General features: G+C 40.7%; 1 protein-coding gene and 1 long non-coding RNA gene across 8 annotated transcripts in view; one reads left to right on the forward strand and one right to left on the reverse strand.

The window, feature by feature from the left end:
* The window catches only part of TTK (TTK protein kinase), a 119,822-nt gene that overhangs the window by 50,861 nt on the left and 45,752 nt on the right, over positions 1 to 23,209 (forward strand). For 2 of the 7 annotated variants that reach the window (XM_035297699.3, XM_035297702.3), the window contains exons 1-2: positions 20,782 to 20,853; positions 21,949 to 22,089. In XM_035297699.3, the coding sequence (XP_035153590.2) occupies positions 21,951 to 22,089 (139 nt within the window). In that variant the 5' untranslated portion in view covers positions 20,782 to 20,853; positions 21,949 to 21,950. Of the gene's footprint in view, positions 1 to 5,773; positions 5,896 to 8,309; positions 8,346 to 20,781; positions 20,964 to 21,879; positions 22,090 to 23,209 lie in introns of those variants that run through there. The other 5 variants (XM_078370707.1, XM_078370709.1, XM_035297701.3 and 2 more) reach the window with 4 other exon arrangements.
* On the reverse strand, positions 1,099 to 20,648 carry LOC128931949 (uncharacterized). The gene is made up of 3 exons (XR_008481092.2): positions 20,505 to 20,648; positions 18,714 to 18,854; positions 1,099 to 3,501 (listed from the first exon to the last, which is right to left on the reverse strand). It is a non-coding gene; the product is annotated as an uncharacterized LOC128931949 (long non-coding RNA).

Below are 23,209 nucleotides of genomic sequence, written 5' to 3' on the forward strand. Positions count from 1 at the left end.
AAAATGCTCTTCAAATGACCCTGTTAAAAGAATGAAAAGACATAAAGACAAGCCACAGACTGAAAAAAAAGGTTTAAGTCACATAACTAATAGTGACTTGTATCCAGATTTTGTATCCACAAAGAACTCTCAAAACTCTACAATAGGGACACTCAATTTTTTTTAATGTGCAAAAGTTTTGAATAGACACTTTGCCCTCCCCAAAAAATGCCATGACAAATAAACTGTTGAAAAGATACTCAACATCATAAATAATAGGATTAATTAGAAATCAATAAATCAGAGTAAATTAAAACCAAAATGAACTACTACACACAGAGTAGCTAAAATTTAAAAAGATTTACCACACTAAGTGTTAGAGAAGATGTGGAAGAACTATAACTCATGCACTGCTAGTTGATGGAATGTAGACCGATTATAACTGTCATGGTTAATACTGTGTATCAACTTGATTGGATTGAAGAATACAAAGTATTGATCAATTTGTCAGTTTTTTCAAAAGTTACATATACATCTAGCAGAAGATACAGCTGTTCCACTTGTAGGTATTTACTCAAGAGAAGAGAAAACATAGTCCTTAAAATAATGTATATGAATGTTCTTAGCAGCTTTACTTGTAATCACACCAAACTGAAAACAACCCAAGTGTACATCAACAGATAAAGAGTACATAGATGAACAGATTGTGATATAACCATAAAGAGTAGAATACTACTTAGCAATACAATGGAATGAACTATATACATGCAATACCGTCAGTGAGTCTCAAAGTAATTATGCTGAGTGAAAGAACCATACAAAAAAGAATACATATTGTGTGATTCCATTTATATGAAATTATAGCAAACATAAGCTAATGTATTTTAACAGCAGCCTAGTGGCTTCCTGGAGGCACAAGGGAGAGGATCACTTGGGAGGGAGAGATAACAAAGGGGCACAAAGCAACATTTGAGGGGATGGATATGTTCACTATCATGATTGTGGTTTTAGTTTTATGGCTGTATACATGTCAAAACTTATCAAATCATGCAGTTTAAATACGTATAGTTTGTTGTGTACAATTCCTGAATAAAACTTTTTTTAATTGTGCATAATATATATATATATTTTTTTTTTGGGAGGAAGGCAGGAAGGGAGGGAAGGAGGACCGTAGGGAGGAAGGAAGGGATGAAGGAAAGAAGGCAGGGAAGAAGGGGAGAGGGAGGGAGGGAACGGAAGGGAAGGGAAGGAAGGAAATCAAGCAATGAGAGAGACATTGCCGACCTGGATCTAGAGGTTTACAAGTTGATTTCTTTTTTTGAGAGAAGGAAAGAAAAAAACATAAGTAAAGGAGAGGAAGAGAAAGAGGGAGAGTAAATGGAAATATTGCTTTATTCTGAAAAAAATTGGGTATTAATAATGGCCAATCAATGTTTCATTTAAGCTTATGAGTAGGTGTGATGAGGTATTGACAAGAATGTATATTTTGTGTATTTGAAGTGGGGAGCTCTATAAATATTTATTAAGTTTACTTGTTCCGGATCTGAGTTTGAGTCCTTGATATCCTTATTAATTTTCTGACTCATTGAGTCTAAGTCTCTATGTATCTGGGTGTTAGGATCGTTAGCTCTTGTTGCATTGATCCTTTTACCACTGTATGTATCTTTGTTGCTTTAAAATCTATTTTATCCAATACGAGATTTGCGACTCCTGCTTTTTATTTATTTATTATTTATTTTTGCTCTCCATTTGGTTGGTAAATCTTTCTCCATACCTTTGTTTTGAGTCTTTGTGTATCCTTGCATGTGAAACAGGTCTGGATGTAACATGCCATTGGGTTTTGGCTGTGTCTTTTGATTGGGGGATTTAGTCGATTTAAATTTAGGGTTACTGCCATTTGATGTTAACTGGCTGTTTTATCCATTCGTTGGTGTAAATTCTTCTTTATGTTGGTGCTCTTTACTTTTTGGTATATTTTTAGAAAGGCTAATATTGGTTGTTTCTTTCTGTGTGTGATGCTTCTTTCAGAGCTCTTGTAAAGCAGGCCTGGTGATAATAAAATCTCTGAGTACTTGCTTGTTCATAAAAGATTTTATTTTTCCTTCAGTTGTGAAGTTTAGTTTGGCTGGATATGAAATTCTGGGCTGAAGGTTCTGTTCTTTGAGGATGTTGAATATTGGCCCCCACTCTCTTCTGGCTTGTAGAGTTTCTGCTGAGAGATCTGCTGTAAGTCTGATAGGCTTGCCTTTGTGGGTAACCTGACCTTTCTCTCTGGCTGCCCTTAGTATTTTCTCCTTCGTTTCAACCCTGGTGAATCTAACGATTATGTGCCTTGGGGTTGCTCTTCTTGAGGAATATCTTTGTGGTGTTCTCTGTATTACCTGGGGTTGAATATTAACCTGCTTTGCTAGTTTAGGAAAATTTTCCTGAATAATATCCTGAAGGGTATCTTCCAGCTTGGATTCATTCTCTCCGTCGCATTCAGGTACACCTATCAAACGTAAATTTGGTCTTTTCACATAGTCCCACATTTCTTGGAGACTTTGCTCATTCCTTTTTATTTTTTTTTCTCTAATCTTTTCTTCACGTTTTATTTCATTAAGTTGGACTTTGACCTCTGATATCCCTTCTTCTGCTTGAACAATTCGAGTGTTTAAACCTGTGCATACTTCTCGGAGTTCCTGTATTGTATTCTTCAGTTCCATTAATTCACTCATACTCCTCTCTAAGTTTTCTCAATAGGATTTCATCAAACCTTTTTTCAAAGTTCCTAGTTTCTTTACATTGGGCTGCAACATGTTCTTTTTAACTCACCAAAGTTTGTTATTATCCATTCCTTGAAGAGTACTTCTGTCATTGGGATGGGCTCGTTCTCCATCAAGCCTTGTTCCATTGTCGATGTGGAACTGTGATCATCTTTAGAGGGAGAGGCATTCTGATTTTGAGTATTCTCAGCTTTTTTACACTGGTTTCTTCCCGTCATTGTAAATTTATCCTTCTATCGTCTTTGAATTTACCAACTTTCAGATTAGGTCTCTTGAGTGGGCGTCCAGGTTGTTAGTTCCCAGGGCCAGAGCAGCGGCGTTAAAACTGATGGTGCTTTTCTTCCCAGGATTCTCCTGTCAGGCTTCCTTCTTGTGTCCGTAGTAGGCGACTCTGCCTTCCTGGGGCTCCAAACCTTGGTCAGAAGGGGAACCGGTCCCTTTTACTCTGCGCCGAGTGCTGCTGCACTGAGGTGCCATCACAGCCGCTGCGCTGGGCTCTGGTGTTGTGCTGGGGGCCCATGCAGGTCCTCCGAACCTGTTTACTCTGCTCCGAGAGCTGCCGTGCCTAGGTGCCGGTGGAACCACTACGCCAGCCATGAGAGTCGCACTGGCGACCCGTGTGTTTCCTCCACTGGGGATCTTCTGCTCCGTGAGCGACCAGAATTTGTCTGAAAGTGTGGCGTCCTCTAGTTCTCCGCGCCTTCACTGAGAGCTGCAATCCCGGGATGTTAGCGATCGGCCATCTTGGATCATTTCCCTATTGTGCATAATATATATATTCATTTTCTTCTTCCAAAAAGATACTATTAAATTGACATGCATTATTAAGGAACAAACAGCAAACGTATGGCTTATTATTTAAGGAACAAACCTAAAACATATGGCTTATTACTTCAACCACAAAACTAGCCTAGTCAGTTTTTTACACACTGTCCTTCTGTTCTCCCTACCCTACCACATGTGCGACTATGCAAAATTATGTACTTCTTTGTTTTAACCCCAACGTGCTAGAAAAATACTGTAAAACTCTGAGTGACTCCATTGGTGACTGTCCCCCATTGAATCTCCAGCTACAGGTTTTGGTTTGTCAGCACTGAGAATCTGAGAGAGTTTACTCTCCAAAATACCTTTGACTCTACAAATAGTTTTGGTCCTTCGTACACTTGATATTTGGTCCTTCATACACTTGACGGCACAAGGAAGTCCAGAAAAGTAGTGATGTGGTCAAGAATTATGGTGAAAACTTAAGTATCTAAACTCTAGGCCTTGGATCTTTTTCTAAGATCCAGAGTCAAATGTGCAAAGACAGTGTAATGAGGGAAACCTAACCTAGTGCATGCTCTCTGAGGAAAAGACCTGAAATAAAGACTTGTTGAAGAACAAAGGAACTAGAAGGCACTGGAGAATGCGGAAGATTATCCCAGGTAGAAGGAACTGCATGTAGAAAAGATGCTTGTTGGAGGAACCACAAGTTCAGTGTAGCTACTAAGTGCTAAAGCATAGTGAATAGTGAATAGTGGTGGAAGACTGCTGTAAAATACGGCTCAAGAAGGAGGTAAGAACCGGATCATATACAGCCTCATAACCTGAATTAAGAATATCAGGCTTAAACAATAGGAAACCACCAAAGACTTCGTCTGATTTATACTTTTAAAAGATAATTTGAAGGCACATAAGAGCAAATGTGAAAAGACAAATTGGAGAAGCATTGCTATCATTCTTGTGAGGATGAGATTATGATGGTGTCATCAGAGTAATTACAGAGAAAAGGAGAAATGTATGTGGAGTCAAGGAACGTAGAAAAATGAATTAAAAGAACTCAGTATTAATTTAGGACCAAAACGAGAGAAGTTTTGAGGATGGTATTAAAATCAGGACCAGAGGGGTACATTTGAATTGTTTCCTTTTCAGGTTTGTTAGATTTCTGGTACATTCTTGGGCCATGCACTATCTGCATCTGCATAGCACTTATCATTAGCTAATAAATGTTATTTACGAACAGTCAGCACTCAGATACTAGACTTATTCTATTACTCTCCCTAGACATATCTTGTTTATAGACTGAGTGTGTCTCCCCAAAATTCCTGTGTTGAAGCCCTAACCCCAATATGCCTCTATTTCAAGTTAAGACCTATAAGGAGGAAATTAAGATTAAATGAGGTCATAAAAGTGGGGCCCTAGTCCAAAAGGACTAGTGACCTTGTAAAAAAGAGAAAGAGGCACCAGACACATCTCTCACTTTCCACTGTGACAGAAAAAAAGGACACATGAGGACATGGAAAGAAATTGCCATCTGCAAGCCAAGCAGAAAGGCCTTGCCAAAAACTAGCCCTGCTGGCACCTTGACCTTGGGTTTCCAGCTTCCAGAACTGTGAGAAAATAAATTTATCTTTTTTTAGTCACCCAGTCTGTAATATTTTGTTATGGTAGCTTGAGCTGACTAATATATATCTTTACCCCAAAGAGACATTTCTTTCCACGTCTGTTTGGTTCATCTGAAATTTTGATTACTCTAGGTAAACCAAAAAGGGTTATATGGTTTGAATGTTTGTTTTCTCCAAATATCATGCTGAAATGTTATTCCCAATGTTGAAGGTGAGGCCTAGTGGGAAATATTGGATCATGGGGCCAATAAATGGCTTAATGCCATACCCCTGGTGATAAGTGAGTTACGGCTCAGTAAGTTCATGTGAGATCAACTATTTAAAAGAGACCAGAACCTCTGCTTCTCTCTCTTGCTCATGCTCTTGCCATGTGACATGCTGGCTCCCCATCACCATCCACCATGATTGGAAGTTTCCTGAGGTCCCCACTGGAAACCAAGCAGATGTTGGCACCATACGTTTCATACAGCCTGCAGAACCATGAGCCAATTAAAACTCTTTTTTCTCTTTTCTTTCTCTCTCCTTCCCTCCTTCCTTCCTTCCTTCCTTCCTTCCTTCCTTCCTTCCTTCCTTCCTTCCTTCCTTCTTTCTTTCTTTCCTTTCTTTTCTTTCTCTCTCTCTCTCTTTGTTGTTTTTTTTTTTTAGATGGAGTCTTGCTCTATTGCTCAGAATGGAGTGCAGTGGCACAATCTCAGCTCACTGCAACCTCTGCCTCCTGGATTCAAGCAATTCACCTGCCTTACCCTCCCAAGGAGCCGGGACTACAGGTATGTGCCACCAAGCCCAGCTATTTTTTGTATTTTTAGTAGACATGGGGTGTCACCATGTTAGCCAGGCTGGCCTCAAATTTCTGACCTCAGGCAATTGGCCAGCCTGGGCCTCCCAAAGAGCTAGGATTGCAAGTGTGAGCCACCGTGCCTAGCCCTCTTTTATTTACAAATTACACAGCCTCAAATATTCTTTCATAGCAATGCAAAAATAGCCTAACACAGAAAATTGGTACCAGGACTGGAGTGTTGCTATGAAGACACCTGAAAATGTGGAAGTGGCTTTGGGACAGGACAAAGAGCAGAGAGGTTAGAAGAGTTTGCAGGGCTCAGAAGAAGACACAAAGATGAGGGACAATTTTGAATTCTTAGAGACTGGTTAAATGATTGTGATCAAAATGTTGATAGAGATAGGGATGGTAGAGGCCGTGCTGAGGAGGTCTCTTGGAAATGAGGAAGTTATTGAAAACTGGTGTAAAGGTCACCCATGTTATGCCTTAACAATGAACTTGGCTGCCTTGTATTCATGTCCTCGGGAGCTGTGGAAGTTTGAACTTAATAGAATATCTGGCAGAACAAATATAAATGCACCAAAATATTAAAGAGGCTGGCTGCTTCCAGCAATTTATGATCAGATACAGGACCAAAAAAACAAATGACTTAATAAAGTTGGGACTTACAGTTAAAAGGGAAACAGAGGCCAGGCACGGTGGCTTACACCTATAATCCTAGAACTCTGGGAGGCTAAGGTGGGCAGATTGCTTGAGCTCAGGAGTTCAAGACCAACCTGGGCAACACAGTGAAACCCCGTCTCTACAAAAATACAAAAAAATAGCTGGGCATGGTGGCATGCCTGTGATCCCAGCTACTTGGGAGGCTGAGGCAGGAGGATTGCTTGAGCCCAGGAGGAATAGGTTGCAGGGAGCCAAGAGTGTACCACTGCACTCCAACCTAGGTGATACAGCAAGACTCTATCTCAAAAATAAAATAAAATATAATGAAAATTTAAAAATAGACAAAAGGGAAGCAGAGCATGAAAGTTTGGAAAATTTTCAGCCTGGTCATGTGGCAGAGAAAGAAAAAGCATTTTCAGGTGAGGAATACAAGCAAGCTATGGAGCAACCACTTGCTAGAGAAATTAGCGGGACTAAAAAGGAGCCAAGTGCTACTATCCAATACAAGAAGAAAAAGGCTTCAAAGTCTTTTCAGAAATCTTCAGAACAGTCTCTACCATCACAGGCTCAGAGGCCAACATAGTTTTGATATCTATCCCTGCCCAAATCTCATGTAGAATTGTAATCTCCAATGCTGGAGGTGGGGACTGGTGGGAGGTGTTTGGGTCATAGGGACGGATCCCTCATGGCTTGGTGCTGTCTTCGCAATAGTGAGTTCTGGAAAGATCTTGTAATTTAAAAATATATGGCACCTCCCTCCCCACTCTCTCTCTCTCTTGCTCCTGCTTTTTCCATGTGAAGCATCTGCCCCTGCTTCACCTCTCACCACAAGTAAAAGCTTCCTGAGGCCTGCCCAGTAACAGATACTGGCACTATGTTTCCTGTACAGCCTGCTGAACTGTGAGCCAATTAAACCTATGTTCTTATAAATTGCTCAGTCTCAGGTATTTCTTTATAGCAATGCAAGAATGGCCTAACACAGAAGCCTAGAAGAAAGAATGTTTCAGGGGCCAGGGCCAGGGTCAGGACACCACTGCCCTGCTCAGCTTCAGGATACTGCTCCCCACATCCCAGCCATTCTGTCTTCAGCCTCAGCTCAAAGGATCCCAGGTATAGCTCAGCCCACTACTCTGTAGGTGACAAGCTGTAAACCTTTTCAGTTTCCACATGGTCTTATCTGTACAGGTATGCAGAATGGAAGAGTGCAGAAGGCTTGGTAGCTACCACCTAGACTCCAGGGAATGCATCAGAAAGCCTGAGTGCCCAGACAGAAGCCTGCCACAGGGGCAGAATCTCCACAGAGGAACTCTACTAGGGCAATGCTAAGGGTCCTCACCAGGGAACTGCCTAGTGGAGCTGTGGGAAGGGGGCTGCCATACACCAGACCTCTGAATGGTGGAGCTACTGGCAGCTTGCATCCAGAGCCTGGAAAAGTTGCAGGTCTCAACGCCATCAGAGTGACTGTGGGTGGCTGCACTCTGCAAAACCACAGGGTCAGAGCTGCCCAGAGCCTTGGGAGCCCATTGCTTGTACCAGTGTGCCCTGGATGTGAGACATGGAGTCAAAGGAGATTCTTTTAGAGCTTTAAGATGCAGTGTGTGCCCTATGGCATTTTAGATTTGTGTGAGGCCAGCTGCTTCTTTCTTTTGGCTGATTTCCCTCATTTGGAATGAGAATGTCCACACAATGTCTGTACCACTCTTGTGTATTGAAAGTAAATAACTTGTTTTGATTTTACAGGCTCATAGTTGGAAGGAGCTTGTCCTGGAATCTCAGGTGAGACTTTGGATGTTGGACTTTTGATTGAAGGTAATGCTGGAATTAAGACTTTGGGGGACTACTGAGAAGAGGATAATTGTATTTTCTAATATAAGAAGGACAAGAGACTTGTAACTAGGGGCAGAATGATATAGTTTGGATGTTGTCTCCTTCAAATCTCATGTTAAAACATGATCCCCAATGCTGGGGATCACAGGGGCAGGTCTCTTTTAAATGGCTTAGTGCCATACCCTTGGTGATGTGTGAGTTCCTACTCAGTTCATGTGAAATCTAGTTGTTTAAAAGAGTCTGGGATGTGTCCTTTCTCTGTCTTGCTTCCACTCCCTCCATGTGCCTTTCTGGCTTCTCATTATCTTCCACCATGATTCTAAGCTTCCTGAGGCCCACACTAGAAGCTTAGCAGATGTTGGCACCATGCTTCTCATAAAGCTTATGGAACCATAATCCAATTAAATCTCTTTTCTTTATAAATTACCCAGCCTCAGGTATTCCTTTATAGCAATGCAAAACTGGGCTAACAAAAAGGGATATCAACTTATCTCTTTTTTTTTTTTTGAGACAGAGTTTCGCTCTTGTTACCCAGGCTGGAGTGCAATGACGCGATCTCGGCTCACCGCAACCTCCGCCTCCTGGGTTCAGGCAATTCTCCTGCCTCAGCCTCCTGAGTAGCTGGGACTACAGGCACGTGCCACCATGCCCAGCTAATTTTTTGTATTTTTAGTAGAGACAGGGTTTCACCATGTTGACCAGATGGTCTCGATCTCTTGACCTCGTGATCCACCCGCCTCGGCCTCCCAAAGTGCTGGGATTACAGACTTGAGCCACTGCACCCGGCCCAACTTATCTCGTAAGAGAGCACATCACAGGAGAGCATTTTATGTTACATGTTTATTTTCTGTTGCTCTTTCTTGTTTTACTTTCGGTCCTCTTATCCAGATCTGTGACCTGGGGCATGAAGAATGTAGAATAGAGTGGTAGTGCTGTGCAGTTAGAGGCCTTACTCTAATGATGAGGCAAATTATTTCAATGACATCTCATTTCTTCATTGTGTAGTTTTTGGCAGAGATGTTTTGGTTTTTAGCTACTCTGAACTATCTAGGCCTGCCTTGATAGCTTGTATGTTGAGCCCATTGCCAAGAAATGTGTCAAAAACTATTTATCTCTGATGGTTAAAAGAACAATATTATTGTCAGAGCTCTCTAAAGAACTGTGATATAAAATCTAGGATTAAACTTTGAAGCATTTTATCTAGACTTCCAGCAGGCATGCCAAAGTTAAGATATTCTGTATTTATGGCCTTCCCTTTTCTAAATATAGAAACAGTCAAAATCAGAACTTAGTATGTTCTATGTGGCCTGCTCTTAATGAAATCATGTTGGTGTCTAGAGATCTTTGCTTCCAAACAGTTCTGTAATTGATTCCAGAATTGGTCTAAAATCTGCATTGAGATTATAGAAATTAATAGCTTCCAAATTCTACCTTTTCCAAAAAGGTAATACTTGTCCATTTCTGGCTATCTTGGTTCTACTTATTATGACTTTTCAGAGATTGCCAACAATGTTTCAGGGATTATATTGTACATTTTTCAATATCCTGCTTATTTTCTTCAGGATATTTTGGTATATTAACCAATTATGTGAGGCTCTTTCTATATTCCATAAAATAAAAACATATGGATAAATTTTTTAAAAATTATGGCCAGGTGTGATGGTAGTCACAGACCATTACAAGTCATCCCTGCATTTTGGGTGGCCAAGGCGGGTGCATTGCTTGAGCTCCAGAGTTTGAGACCAGCCTGGGCAACATGGTGAACCCCTGTCTCTACAAAAAATACAATAATTAGTCCAGCATGGTGGCATGCACCTGTAGTACCAGTTACTTGGGAGTCTCAGGTAGAAGGATGGCTTGAGTTCAGGAGGTAGAAGTTGCAGTGAGCAAGATCACACCACTGGGGGAGAAGGTTCAAGATGGCACTGTAGGAGCAGCTCAGGATTGCAGCTCCCAGTGAAAACGCAGAGGGTGAGTGGACGCCGCATTTCCAGACGGATCTTTATTGCCCACAGACCAGGAGATTCCCAGGTGGAGGAGCCCCACAGGTAACCAGCACAGCTGTTTTGGCTGGCACAGCTGTTTTGGCTGGCACAGCTGTTTCGGCCAGCACAGCTGTTTCGGCTGGCGCCACAGCGCAGCAGCTCTCCATACAAAATACACTGGTCTGGTTGCCCTGTTAAACTGGCAATTGGAGATCCAGGAAGGCAGATCAGCCCATTCATCTGATTAAATGGGACTGAAACATAAAGCCAGGCCAGGTGATTCCTGGGCAGCAACATTATTTCAGCCGGCACAGTGGGTTGCCAGATGGAAAATCACACAGATCCTGGTGCCCTTTCAGCAGGCGACTGGAACACCTGGGAGAGAATCAACCATTCAACTTAAAAAAAAAAGGGCTCTGAGGCAGGGAGCCAGGTGATCAGGCTCGGCGGGTGCCACAAAAACAAACAAACAAAAAAGGCAGTTGGAAACGCTCAGGGTTGAGAGTTTCACGGCAAGCACAGCTAAACCCAGGACGGTCCAGCTCTGTGGGGGAGGGGCATCCGCCATTACTGAGGCACTCCACCCCTACAGAGGTAGTCTGTCATTGCTGATGCAGCCTGCCATTGCCGAGACAACCTGCTGTTGCCGAGGCAACCCGCAATAACAGAGCGAGTCCGCCATTACAGAGGCGGGCCAACATAGCCAAGGCAGTTCTAACCACACCCATAAAAACAGGACTGTAGGGAAATACACACGGCAGCAGGGCAGAGCCAGCAGCAGCAGAGACCCCACAGCAGCTCAGCAAAGCCTCTGCAGGCAGTGACTAGGCTGCCTCCTTGCTGGGCAGGACAGCCCTGAAAAAAAAAAAAAAAAGGCAGCAATGCAATGGATACTCATATATAAAGCCCTAACTCTTGGGACAGAGCACCTGGGGAAAAAAGAGGGGTTTATGAGTTCTGCTGCAGCAGACTTAAACGTACCTGCCTAGCAGCTCTGAATGAACAATGGAGCTCACAGCTTAGCACTTGAGCTCCTATAAAGAAGAGACTGTCTCCTCAAGCAGCTCTCTGGCCCCCGTATATCCAAAGAGTCACCTCACAAAGGACTGATCAGACTGACATTTGGCGGGCATCATTCTGGGACAAAGATAGCAGATGAAGAAACTGGTAGCAACCGTTACTGTTCTGCAGCTGCTGCAGGTGACCCCCAGGCAAGCAGGGCCTGGAGTTGACCTCAGCAGTCCTAAAGCAGAGGGGCAAGACTGTTAGAAGGAAAACTAAGAAACAGAAATACTTCATCATCAACAATCTGGGTGTCCACTCAGAGACCCAATCTGAAAATCAGCAACCACACAGATGACATGTGGATAAATCCAAAAGATGGGAAGAAACCAACGCAAAAAGGAGGAAAACACCCAAAACCAGAACACCTCACCTCCTACAAGGGATCACAACTCCTTACCAGCAAGGGAACAAAGCTGGACAGAGATGAGTGTGATGAAATGACAGAATCAGACTTCAGAAGGTGGGTAATGAGAAACTTCCATGAGCTAAATGAACATGTTCTAACTCAATGCAAAGAAACTAAGAACTTTGAAAAAAGATTTGATGAAATGATAACAAGAATGGACAACTTAGAGAGGAATATGAGTGAATTGATGGAGCTAAAAAACACAATACGAGAACTTCACGAAGTATGCACAAGTTACAACAGCCGAATTGACCAAGCAGAAGAAAGGATATCAGAGGTCGATGATCAACTCAATGAAATAAAACAAGAAGGCAAGATTAGAGAAAAAAGCACAAAAAGGAATGAATAAAGTCTCCAAGAAATGTGGGACTATGTGAAGAGACCTAATCTACATTTGATAGGTGTACCAGAATGTGACGAAGAGAATGAATCCAAGCTGGAAAATACTCTTCAGGATATGATCCAGGAAAACTTCCCCAACATAGCAAGGCAGGCCAATATTTCAAGTCCAGGAAATACAGAGAACATCACAAAGATATTCCGCAAGAAGAGCAACCCCAAGGCACATAATCGTCAGATTCACCAGAGCTGAAATGAAGGAGAAAGTGCTAAGGACAGCCAGAGAGAAAGGTCGGGTCACCCACAAGGGGAAGCCCATCAGACTCACAGCAGATCTCTTGGCAGAAACTCTACAAGCCAGAAGAGTTTGGGGGCCAATATTCAACATCCTTAAAGAAAAGAACTTTCAACCTAGAATTTCATATCCAGCCAAACTGAGCTTCGTAAGTGAAGGAAAAATAAAATCCTTTGCAAGCAAGCAAGTACTCAGAGATTTTGTCACCACCAGGCCTGCTTTACAAGAGTTCCTGAAAGAGGCACTACACATAGAAAGGAACAACCAGTACCAGCCATTCCAAAAACATACCAAATGCTAAAGAGCATCAATAAAATGAAGAATCTGCATCAACTAATGGGCAAAACAGTCAGCTAGCATCAAAATGGCAGTATCAAATTCACACATAAAAATATTAACCCTAAATGTAAATGGGCTAAATGCACCAATCAAAAGACACAGACTGGCAAATTGTATAAAAAGCCAAAAGCCATCGGTGTGCTGTATCCAGGAAAGCCATCTCACATGCAAGGATACACAAAGGCTCAAAATAAAGGGATGGAGGAAGATTTACCAAGCAAATGGAAAGCAAAAAAAAGCAGGAGTTGCAATTCTCATCTCTGATAAAATAGACTTTAAATCAACAAAGATCAAAAGAGACAAAGAAGGCCATTACATAATGGTAAAAGGATCAATACAACAAGAAGAGCTAATGATCCTAAATATATATGGACCCAATACAGGAGCACCCAGATATATAAGGCAAGTTCTTAATGACTTACAAAGAGACTTAGACTCCCACACAGTAATAGTGGGAGACTTTAACACTCCACAGTCAATACTAGACAGATCAACCAGACACAAAATTAACAAGGATATCCAGGTCTTGAACTCAGACCTGGAACAAGCAAACTTGTTAGACATTTACAGAATTCTCCACCCCAAATCCACAGAATACACATTCTTCTCAGCACCACATCATACCTACTCTAAAATTGACCACAAAATTGGAAGTAAAGCACTCCTCAGCAAATGCAAAAGAACTGAAATCATAACAAACAGTCTCTCAGACCACAGTGCAATCAAGCTAGAACTCAGAATTCAGAAACTAACTCAGAACGGCACAGCTTCATGGAAACTGAACAACTGGCTCTTGAATGTTGACGGGATAAACAATGAAATGAAGGCAGAAATAAAGAAGTTCTTTGAAACCAACGAGAACGAAGACACAACATACCAGAATCTCTGGGACACATTTAAAGCAATCTCTAGAGGAAAATATATAGCAATAAGTGCCCACATAAGAAGAGTGGAGAGATCCAAAATTGATACCCTACAGTCAAAATTGAAAGAGTTGGAGGAGCAAGATCAAAAAAACTCAAAACCTAGCAGAAGCCAAGAAATAACAAAGATCAGAGCAGAACTGAAGGAGATAGAGACACGAAAAACCCTTCAAAAAATCCATGAATCCAAGAGTGGTTTTTTGAAAAGATCAACAAAATAGACAGACCACTAGCCAGATTGATTAAAAAGAAAAGAGAATAACCAAATCGATGCAATAAAAAATGATAAAGGGGAAATCACCACAGATTCCACAGAAATTCAAACCATCATCAGGGAATATTACAAACAACTCTATGCACATAAACTAGTAAACCTGGAAGAAATGGATAAATTCTTGGACACTTGTGTCCTCCCAAGCCTAAACCAGGAAGAAGTCGAAACTATGAATAGACCGATAACAAGATCTGAAGTTCAGGCAGCAATTAAGAGCCTACCACACAAAAATAAGCCCAGGTCCAGATGGGTTCACAGCCAAATTCTACCAGACACACAAAGAACTTTTACTATTCCTTCTGATACTATTACAAATAATCCAAAGAGAGGGAATCCTTCCCAAATCATTTTATGAGACCAATATCATCCTGATACCAAAACCTGGCAGAGACTCAACAAGGAAAGAAAACTTCAGGCCAATATCTGTGATGAACATAGATGCAAAAATCTTCAATAAAAATACTGGCAAGCCGATTGCAGCAGCACCTCAAAAAGCTTATCCATCATGATCAAGTAGGATTCATCCCGGGGATGCAAGGCTGGTTCAACCTACGCAAGTCTATAAATGTAATTCACCGCATGAACAGAACCAAAAACAAAAACCACATGATTATCTCAATTGAGGGAGAGAAGGCCTTTGACAAAATTCAAAAGCCCTTTATGCTAAAAACCCTCAATAAACTCGGTATTGACAGAACGTATCTCAAAATAATAAAAGCTATTTACAACAAACCAACAGCTAATATCATACTGAATGGGCAAAAACTGGAAGCATTCCCTTTGAAATCTGGCACTAAACAAGGATGCCCTCTCTCACCACTCCTATTCAATATAGTACTGGAAGTTCTAGCCAGAGCAATCAGGCAAGAAAAAGAAATAAAGGGTATTCAAATAGGAAAGGAGGAAGCCAGATTGTCTCTATTTGCAGACGACATGATAGTATATCTAGAAGACCCCATATACTTAGCCCCAAAACTCCGGAAACTGATAAGTAACTTCAGCAAAGTCTCAGGATATAAAATCAATGTGCAAAAATCGCAAGCATTCCTATACACCAATAACAGACTTAAAGAGAGCCAAATTAAGAACGAACTGCCATTCAGAATTGCTACAAAGAGAATAAAATACCTAGGAATACAACTAACAAGGAACATAAAGGACCTCTTCAAGGAGAACTACAAACCACTGCTCAACAAAATAAGAGAGGACACAAACAGATGGAGAAACATTCCATGTTCATGGTAAGGAAGAATCAATATTGTGAAAATGGCCATACTGCCCAAAGTAATTTACAGATTCAGTGCTATCCCCGTCAAGCTACCAATGACCTTCTTCACAGAACTGGAAAAAACCACCTTAAACTTCATATGGAACCAAAGGAGAACCTGCATAGCCAAGTCAATTCTAAACAAAAAGAACACAGCGGGAGGCATCACACTACCGGACTTCAAACTATACTACAAGGCTACAGTAATCAAAACAGCATGGTACTGGTACCAAAAAAGAGATATAGACCAATGGAACAGAACAGAGGCATCAGAGGCAACACAACATATCTAGAACCCTCCAATCTTTGACAAACCTGACAAAAACAAGCAATGGGGAAAGGATTCCATGTTTAATAAATGGCGTTGGGAAAACTGGCTAGCCATGTGCAGAAAGCAGAAACTGGACTCCTTCCTGACACCTTACACTAAAATTAACTCCAGATGGATTAAAGACTTAAACATAAGACCCGGCACCATAAAAACCCAAGAAGAAAATCTAGGCAAAACCATTCAGGACATAGGAGTAGGCAAGGACTTCATGAACAAAACACCAAAAGCATTGGCAACAAAAGCCAAAATAGACAAATGGATCTAATCAAACACCACAGCTTCTGCACAGCAAAAGAAACAGTCATTAGAGTGAATCGACAACCAACAGAATGGGAAAAAATTTTTGCAGTTTACACATCTGACAAAGGGCTGATATCCAGAATTTACAAAGAACTGAAACAGATTAACAAGAAAAAAAAAAAAAACAAGCCCATTCAAAAATGGGTAAAGCATATGAACAGATACTTTACAAAAGAAGACATACATGAGGCCAACAAACATAAGAAAAAATTCTCATGATCACTGGTCATTAGAGAAATGCAAACCAAAACTGCATTGAGATACCATCTCATGCCAGTTAGAATGCAATCATTAAAAAATCTGGAGACAGCAGATGCTGGAGAAATAGGAACAGTTTTACACTGCTGGTGGGAGTGTAAATTAGTTCAACCATTGTGGAAGACAGTGTGGCCATTCCTCAAGGACCTAGAAATAGAAATTCCATTTGACCCAGCAATCCCATTACTGGGTATATATCCAACGGACTATAAATCGTTCTACTATAAGGACACATGAACACGAATGTTCATTGCAGCACTGTTTACAATAGCAAAGACCTGGAACCAACCCAAATGCCCATCGATGATAGACTGGACTGGGAAAATGTGGCACATATACACCATGGAATATTATGCAGCAATCAAAAACGATGAGTTCGTGTCCTTTGTAGGGACATGGGTGAACCTGGAGAACATCATTCTCAGCAAACTGACACAAGAACAGAAAATGAAATACCGCATGTTCTCACTCATAGGTGGGTGTTGAACCATGAGAACACATGGACACAGGGAGGGGAGCACTGGGGTCTGTTGGGGGGAATAGGGGAGGGACAGCACAGAGGGGGAGTTGGGGAGAGATAGCATGGGGAGAAATGCCAGATATGGGTGAAGGGGAGGAAGGCAGCAAATCACACTGCCACGTGTGTACCTATGCAACTATCTTGCATGTTCTGCACATGTACCTCAAAACCTGAAATGCAATAAAAATAAATAAATAAATAAAAAAGATCACACCACTGTACTCCAGCTTGGGTGACAGGGCCAGATTCTATCTCAAAAAAGGAAAAAAAAAAATTCATTTGTGTCAGATAATTTGGATGGAATTTAAATGTTTTTCTTATATAACCTGTCCTATATTTATTTTTAAGATTGTAAGTCTTACTACTATTCTTCATATTGGAGAAAAAAGAAAAAAGGAACTGAGAATCCTACTTTTGTTCTGTTATTCATTATCATAATTTGTTGCCTGGATAATTAAGTAATACTTGATGTCCAAGTAATGTTCCTAACTTGTCACTGCTGCCTTCATTTGTAGAACATAATCTAAGCTGCCATTGCTGTTTTTTTTTTGTCTATGAGTTACGTTGTTAGCTCTCTGTGGCATTATTTTCTTTTCTTTTGGGCATGTCCTGGTTCATTGTCATAGTTAGCTTTCCTAATAGTATTCATACAAGTCTCAATGTTCTTATGGGCTCACATCACTCCTAAATGCACTAAAATCAGCATATACTAGTAATGTTTAATCCAGAATAAATCACCATAAAGCAACTGATTGCATGCTGTAAGAACTGGGTTTATATTATTCATCAGAAATTTAACTTTTGCATATATACAAAGTAAATCCATGTATAATATCTAAAATCAAAGTTTGGGCCTTAGTGAGCTTGTATAACTATGGCCTCAATAATTGAATAAGAAATTCCTTGCAGGGGATTAAAATAAATATATAAATACATAAACAAATAAATAAGGAAGACAGCTGTGCGACAGAAAAGTCAAAGACTAGCAAAAATGTGACATGATGATAATGACAAAGTTAAATGGTCCAAACATTCATTTATATGATAAAAATGGGAAACTTATAAACTTAAAATAAGTCATAATCTTATGCTAATTTTATTGCTTTGTGAAAGGCTTCACTCTGAATATGAACAAGTTTACTCACTGTCAGGTGCAGTTGATTTTAAGCCAAATGAGCCGTTGTATTGCAAGAAGTATACAAACATGTTAAATACAATAGGATTCTTAAATACTGTAATGGTTGTAAATGTTGGTATTTAGCTAACATTTATCAAGTGCCTACAACCGCGCACTACAAGTGCCTTAGCAGGCACATTATCAAGTGCCTTAGAACAGTGCACTGTTCTATGCAGTAATGAACAAAGTAGACAAACATTTCTGCATTATGGAGTTTGTATTCTAGTGGGGGTAAGGATTGGAGAGTCAGAAAATAAGATAAATAAATACATCAAATAGGTTAAAACTATAGGATTTTACAGATCACTGCTGTCCAATGAAATACAATGTAAGCCATGTATGTAATTTTCAATTTCCCATTAGCCATATTAAAGTGTAAAACGAAACATGTGAAATTAAATTTTCATACTTTTAATTTTTGGATAATTTTTAATTTACAAAAAATTCCAAGGATATTAAATGGTACAGATTGCTGTATACCGTTCCTTCAGTTTTTCTGTTGTTAAGATCTTGCATTACTATGATACATTTTTAAAACTAAGAAACCAAATTGGTGCCTTATCATTAACTAAGCCTCAGACTTTATTTGAATTTTACTAATTTTTCCATTAATGGCAACCTCTTGTTTCAGGATCCAGTTTATGATGTCACAGTTATTTAACTGTCATGTCTCCTTCATCTCATCTGGTCTGTGATGGGGTGGTATTAATTTTAATAATGTATTCTATTTAACTCAATATAGCAAAAATATCATTTTAATGTTTTTTAAATTATCAATGTTTATTACGTTTTCTTATTCAGCCTTCAAAGCCACAGTGTATTTTATACTTAACAGTACCTCACATTTCATACTCAGACACTTTCACTGGAAGTACTTCATCGGCATCTGGATCTCACAAAATTTTCAGTCAAAAAAGTAAATTCATATACTTAGGTTCTTCCAAGTATAAACATCTTCCAATAAATTCATGACTAATGCCTGTTTAGAAAATAGAAAGCAAAAAAATTTTTTAAAAGTTTAAAAATAATCCCATTAGGTATCAGTTTTCAAATTGAAATCTAAATTTAATCTGATTAAGGTTAATTGATTTAAAAATTCAGTTCCCAGTTACACTAGACACATTCAAGTGCTCAATAGCCACATACCATCAAAGGACTTGTGGTTTTATTCCAAGCTAGAAAGGGAGCACTGATGGGTTTTGAGCAAAGTAGCAACATAATCTGATTTAAGATTACTTTGCTATGTCAGAGAATAAATTTAGGTAAAGCAAGGGCGGAAGCAGGGAGACCAGCCGGTAAACTACTGCAGGTAGCATCAGGTAAGTCATGAAGATGCCTTGGACTAATGTGGTAGCAGTAGAGGTGGGGAGAACTGGTAGGAGTCCAGGAATTTCTTGTGCTAGCCCTGATTCTGCTTATGAATTTGATAAGGAGTCAGGGATGACACAAAGGTTTTGGGGCTAAAAAACGGGACTAGTTTGTCTTTTACAGGTTTTGTAAAAAACATGTTTGGGGAGGAAGATCAGGGGCTTGGTTTTGGACATTTTGAGTTCAAGATGCATATGAGACATGTAAGTGAAGATGTTAGTAAGTGGGCAGTGGATATTTGAGTATGGAGTTGAGGAGAGCTCAGCTGGTGATACACATTTGGGAGTCATCAACATATAGATGGTATCTAAAGATAGAAGAATGAAGATCACAAATGAGTGTACAGAAAGAAGTGGTAGGGTGAGGTCATCCAGCAACAGTATTTTCAGGCAAATGCAAGCTTTGAGATCACGCTGCAAACAGATCAAAGAGAATTAAAGGAATAATAAACTCTCTCCAGGCAAAAAGCAGCATTAAATGCGATGCTTCGAAGGTAAGTGATTAGCCAACCATGGTAGAGCAAGTCATTTTGCCCTGCTGAAGCAAAAATACTAGCTAGCTGACAAAGAAAGACGCATTAGGTGATTGAGAAGGGTTCTCATGCTGGCTGGGTGGCCATACAGAGCTGGGAATGTGAGGGTTCCAAGGACAGCTTTAGAGTTAACAAGTGACAGCTGCAGTTAGATTCCTATACATACACAAAACCAACCCGTTCTACCGCAGAACATATGTTATTAGGCTGGCACAACAGACACATCCCCTTTCGTTTTGCAGACAAGGAGTAACCGTTGCCCTGGACCACAAAGCCACTTAGCGGCAGAGCCTCGCACCGCGAAGATTACTAGGGAGATGTTTTTACCCCTGAGGACACCTGAGCCCTTAAGTGGGGCAGGCTCGGAGGGAGGGGGGCTGATAAGGCGAGTTCAGGCAGGGCAATCATGATGGGCGTGTGAGTTCTGCTCAGGATTTTGACAAAAGGGAGGGTCTTGGCTTGAAGACAGAGCAAGGAGTCATTTAAGGATAGTGGAAGGACACAAGCGGAAGCTAGGATAGAAAGCACCGAAATTTTTGAGCTGGCGGCAGGGCCGAACCTAGCTCTGTGAAAGATCCTTTCTTGCCACATCCTCCCTAAGCCAGGCTGTGAGGATCGCGGGGAACGAAGGAGAACATTGGCGGTGGGATCAGTAAGGGGCAGACCCAAGGTGCATCTTTTAGGTTCTGATGCTGGAAGCAGCCTCCCGCGCCCCTGTATTCCTCTCACCGGCGACGTTTTCCCGGGAGTGACTATCTCCCAGGCAAAAATTTAGCCTGGTTAAACCGGAAAGTGCAGGAAAGCCCGCCGACTGGCTTCCGGGGAACGCCTGCAGGGTATCAGCACCCTCCCAAGCGCCGCACGGATGGGGTCAGGGCCGCGGGCTCTTCCGGGGCGAGCCTTGCCAGACGCAGGAGGAGGGGCGGCCCGGCGGGCACCAACCAATCACTACAGACGCTTCCACGTGACTCGCATTGACCAATAGGAGGCCGTAGTGATAGCGACTGGGAAATTCAAACGTTTGCGGAAAAGGAGTTTGGGTTCTATCTCTTCGTATCCCCAGCTCCGCTTACTGTAGGTAAGTTCTGTGTCACCGGCGCACGGAGGAGCTGCCGCAGCCGGTGTATGGGATCATTATCAGCACTGGTTGGTGAGGGGTGGGGCGAGGCGGGAACAGCTCGGAACCAGGTACGCGACGCGGCTAAACGAGCTAGAGGAGAGGGGGAGGTCTCGCTGTCTCCGCGGGTCTGGCGGGTGGGGCGGTGCAGGAGGTTTTCTTGAGGAAGAAGTGGGTGTGGTCCACGCTGGAAGGGAGGGGTGGTGGGGTACTTGCGCACAAGATCGTTTTCAAAAGTCTCTTGTTTGCTGGTTAAAACTGGGAAAGGAGAGGGTGGCCGTGATCTGACAGTTACCTTTCAAACTTGACTTCAGAGGTGGAGTGGTATCGCTTGCTGAAACATTACGGCTTTTAAAAATTGTTAAACCTGAAGACGGGGCAGTCAATCTATCTTTGAGAGTCACAAAGATAGATTCACAGGAAGACTGCATACACCTTATTGCAGAAACAACACCACCATACAGATAAGCAAGTGCTCAGTAGGAGTACCGTAGTTTCTTGGTATTGTATTAAGGTAGCAAATCATGATTCTGCCAGATACGCACAAGAATAAACCTGCGGATATCCTAATTATCAGTAAAGTCCCATAATGTTCATAGTCTGCTTTGAAAGCACTCTCACTGTGAAGATTTACTCAAGTGAAGCAGATGAATAAAGGAATTCTTATTTCCATTGCCAAATGAATTCCTTGTCTGTGTCACTGCCAGAATTCAAGCAATCTTTATGTGTATGTCACTACCAGAATCCAAGCATACACTCCATCATATTTTTTTAAATGACAAGTTTACAGATTTCTAGTGTGGTATCATTGATGTTATATTGGAGAAAAAAGTGTACTTGGCCTATGCAACCTTGCTGAACAAATTACAAGGATGTGTATGTACCTTGTTGTGCATTTAGCTCCATTAATACTAGTCTAATAGCTGCGTTTAGGTGTGTTCACAAAACTAATGCTTTAGTCTTCTGGGTTCTGAAAAGTGCATTTTTTTTTTTTTTTTTTTTTTGCTTTGGTGCTAGTTAAAATAGGAATTATGACTAGTTCAGTTTTTTTCTTAGAAATGGAGTCTGAGGATTTAAGTGGCAGAGAATTGACAATTGATTCCATAATGAACAAAGTGAGAGACATTAAAAATAAGTTTAAAAATGAAGACCTTACTGATGAGCTAAGCTTGAATAAAATTTCTGCTGATACTACAGGTGAGTTTTTCTTTTCCTTTAAGTTAGTAACCGTTTGCTGAGTATCCTGTAAGGTTAAGAAATAGTACTAATCACTTCATTTACAATTTACTCATGTGTTTATTGGCTTTCTCCTCCACTAGAATGTAGGCTACATGAGGGCAGGGTTTTTATCTGTTAAATCCACAGAACTTTGAATTGTCTGTGGCACATGGTAGGTACGTAAACATTTATTGAACAATGATTAATGGGTGAAAGTGTCCGGAGTATAAAACTCTAGCTCTGCTAAAAGTATTAGCTCTGAAGCCAGATTCTTTACTGTAGTTCAAATGGTTGCTGTCATTTAAATGGTGACCTTTGGATAATTTTGTTACATATATGCTAACCATTAAATAGATGAGGAATTGAAAATAAATGGAAGAACCTGTGATCTAGTTATGGTGGCAGACTATGTTCACTTTGAAAAAACCTAGACAATGATAGTTTCAGTGTTAAGCAGAGTGTTTATAATAGAGTATAATTGTACTTAATTATGTCACACTAACAAAGATCAAGACAATTGAGTATTTTAGGTATTGAGGAAGATTCAGAAATGCTTAAAACCATAGTTTCTTTCTAGATGAGAATTTATATTTTCACTATGCTACATTGTAATGCATACATCATGATGCCCGCATCATAGGAATACTAGCATGATAAAACACAAACGTTATATTTGTTGATTAGAGGAAGAATAGGGTATTCAGGCATGAGAAATGCATCTGCAAAGCTACAGATGGCAATGTGTATTTCTTTAGACATTTCACAGACTAATTTCTTAGGAAAACAATAGGAGATAAAACTAGAAAATTAAGTTAAGATGAGACCAAATTAAACTTAAGACGATAAAGCAAAGTTGTGCAAGCACTATATTTTAGTAGAAAGCAGAAACAAATTTTATTTATAAAAGTAAAGTTGTAGGCTTTGCTGATAGTGACTGAAGTTGACAGAAGGAATGATAGCTTCTCTGGAAATGTGAATTTAATAATGCTTAGTAATAATCGAAATACCCTGAAAAGAAAACTGACATTCAAGTTGTCTTTTTAAGAAGTGAATACTGAAGAGGGTAAAAAGCACATTAGTGTGAAAATTATGTCTGAAG

This window comes from Callithrix jacchus, chromosome 4 (genome assembly GCF_049354715.1).
Source record: "Callithrix jacchus isolate 240 chromosome 4, calJac240_pri, whole genome shotgun sequence".
NCBI classification, from domain to species: Eukaryota; Metazoa; Chordata; class Mammalia; order Primates; family Cebidae; genus Callithrix; species Callithrix jacchus.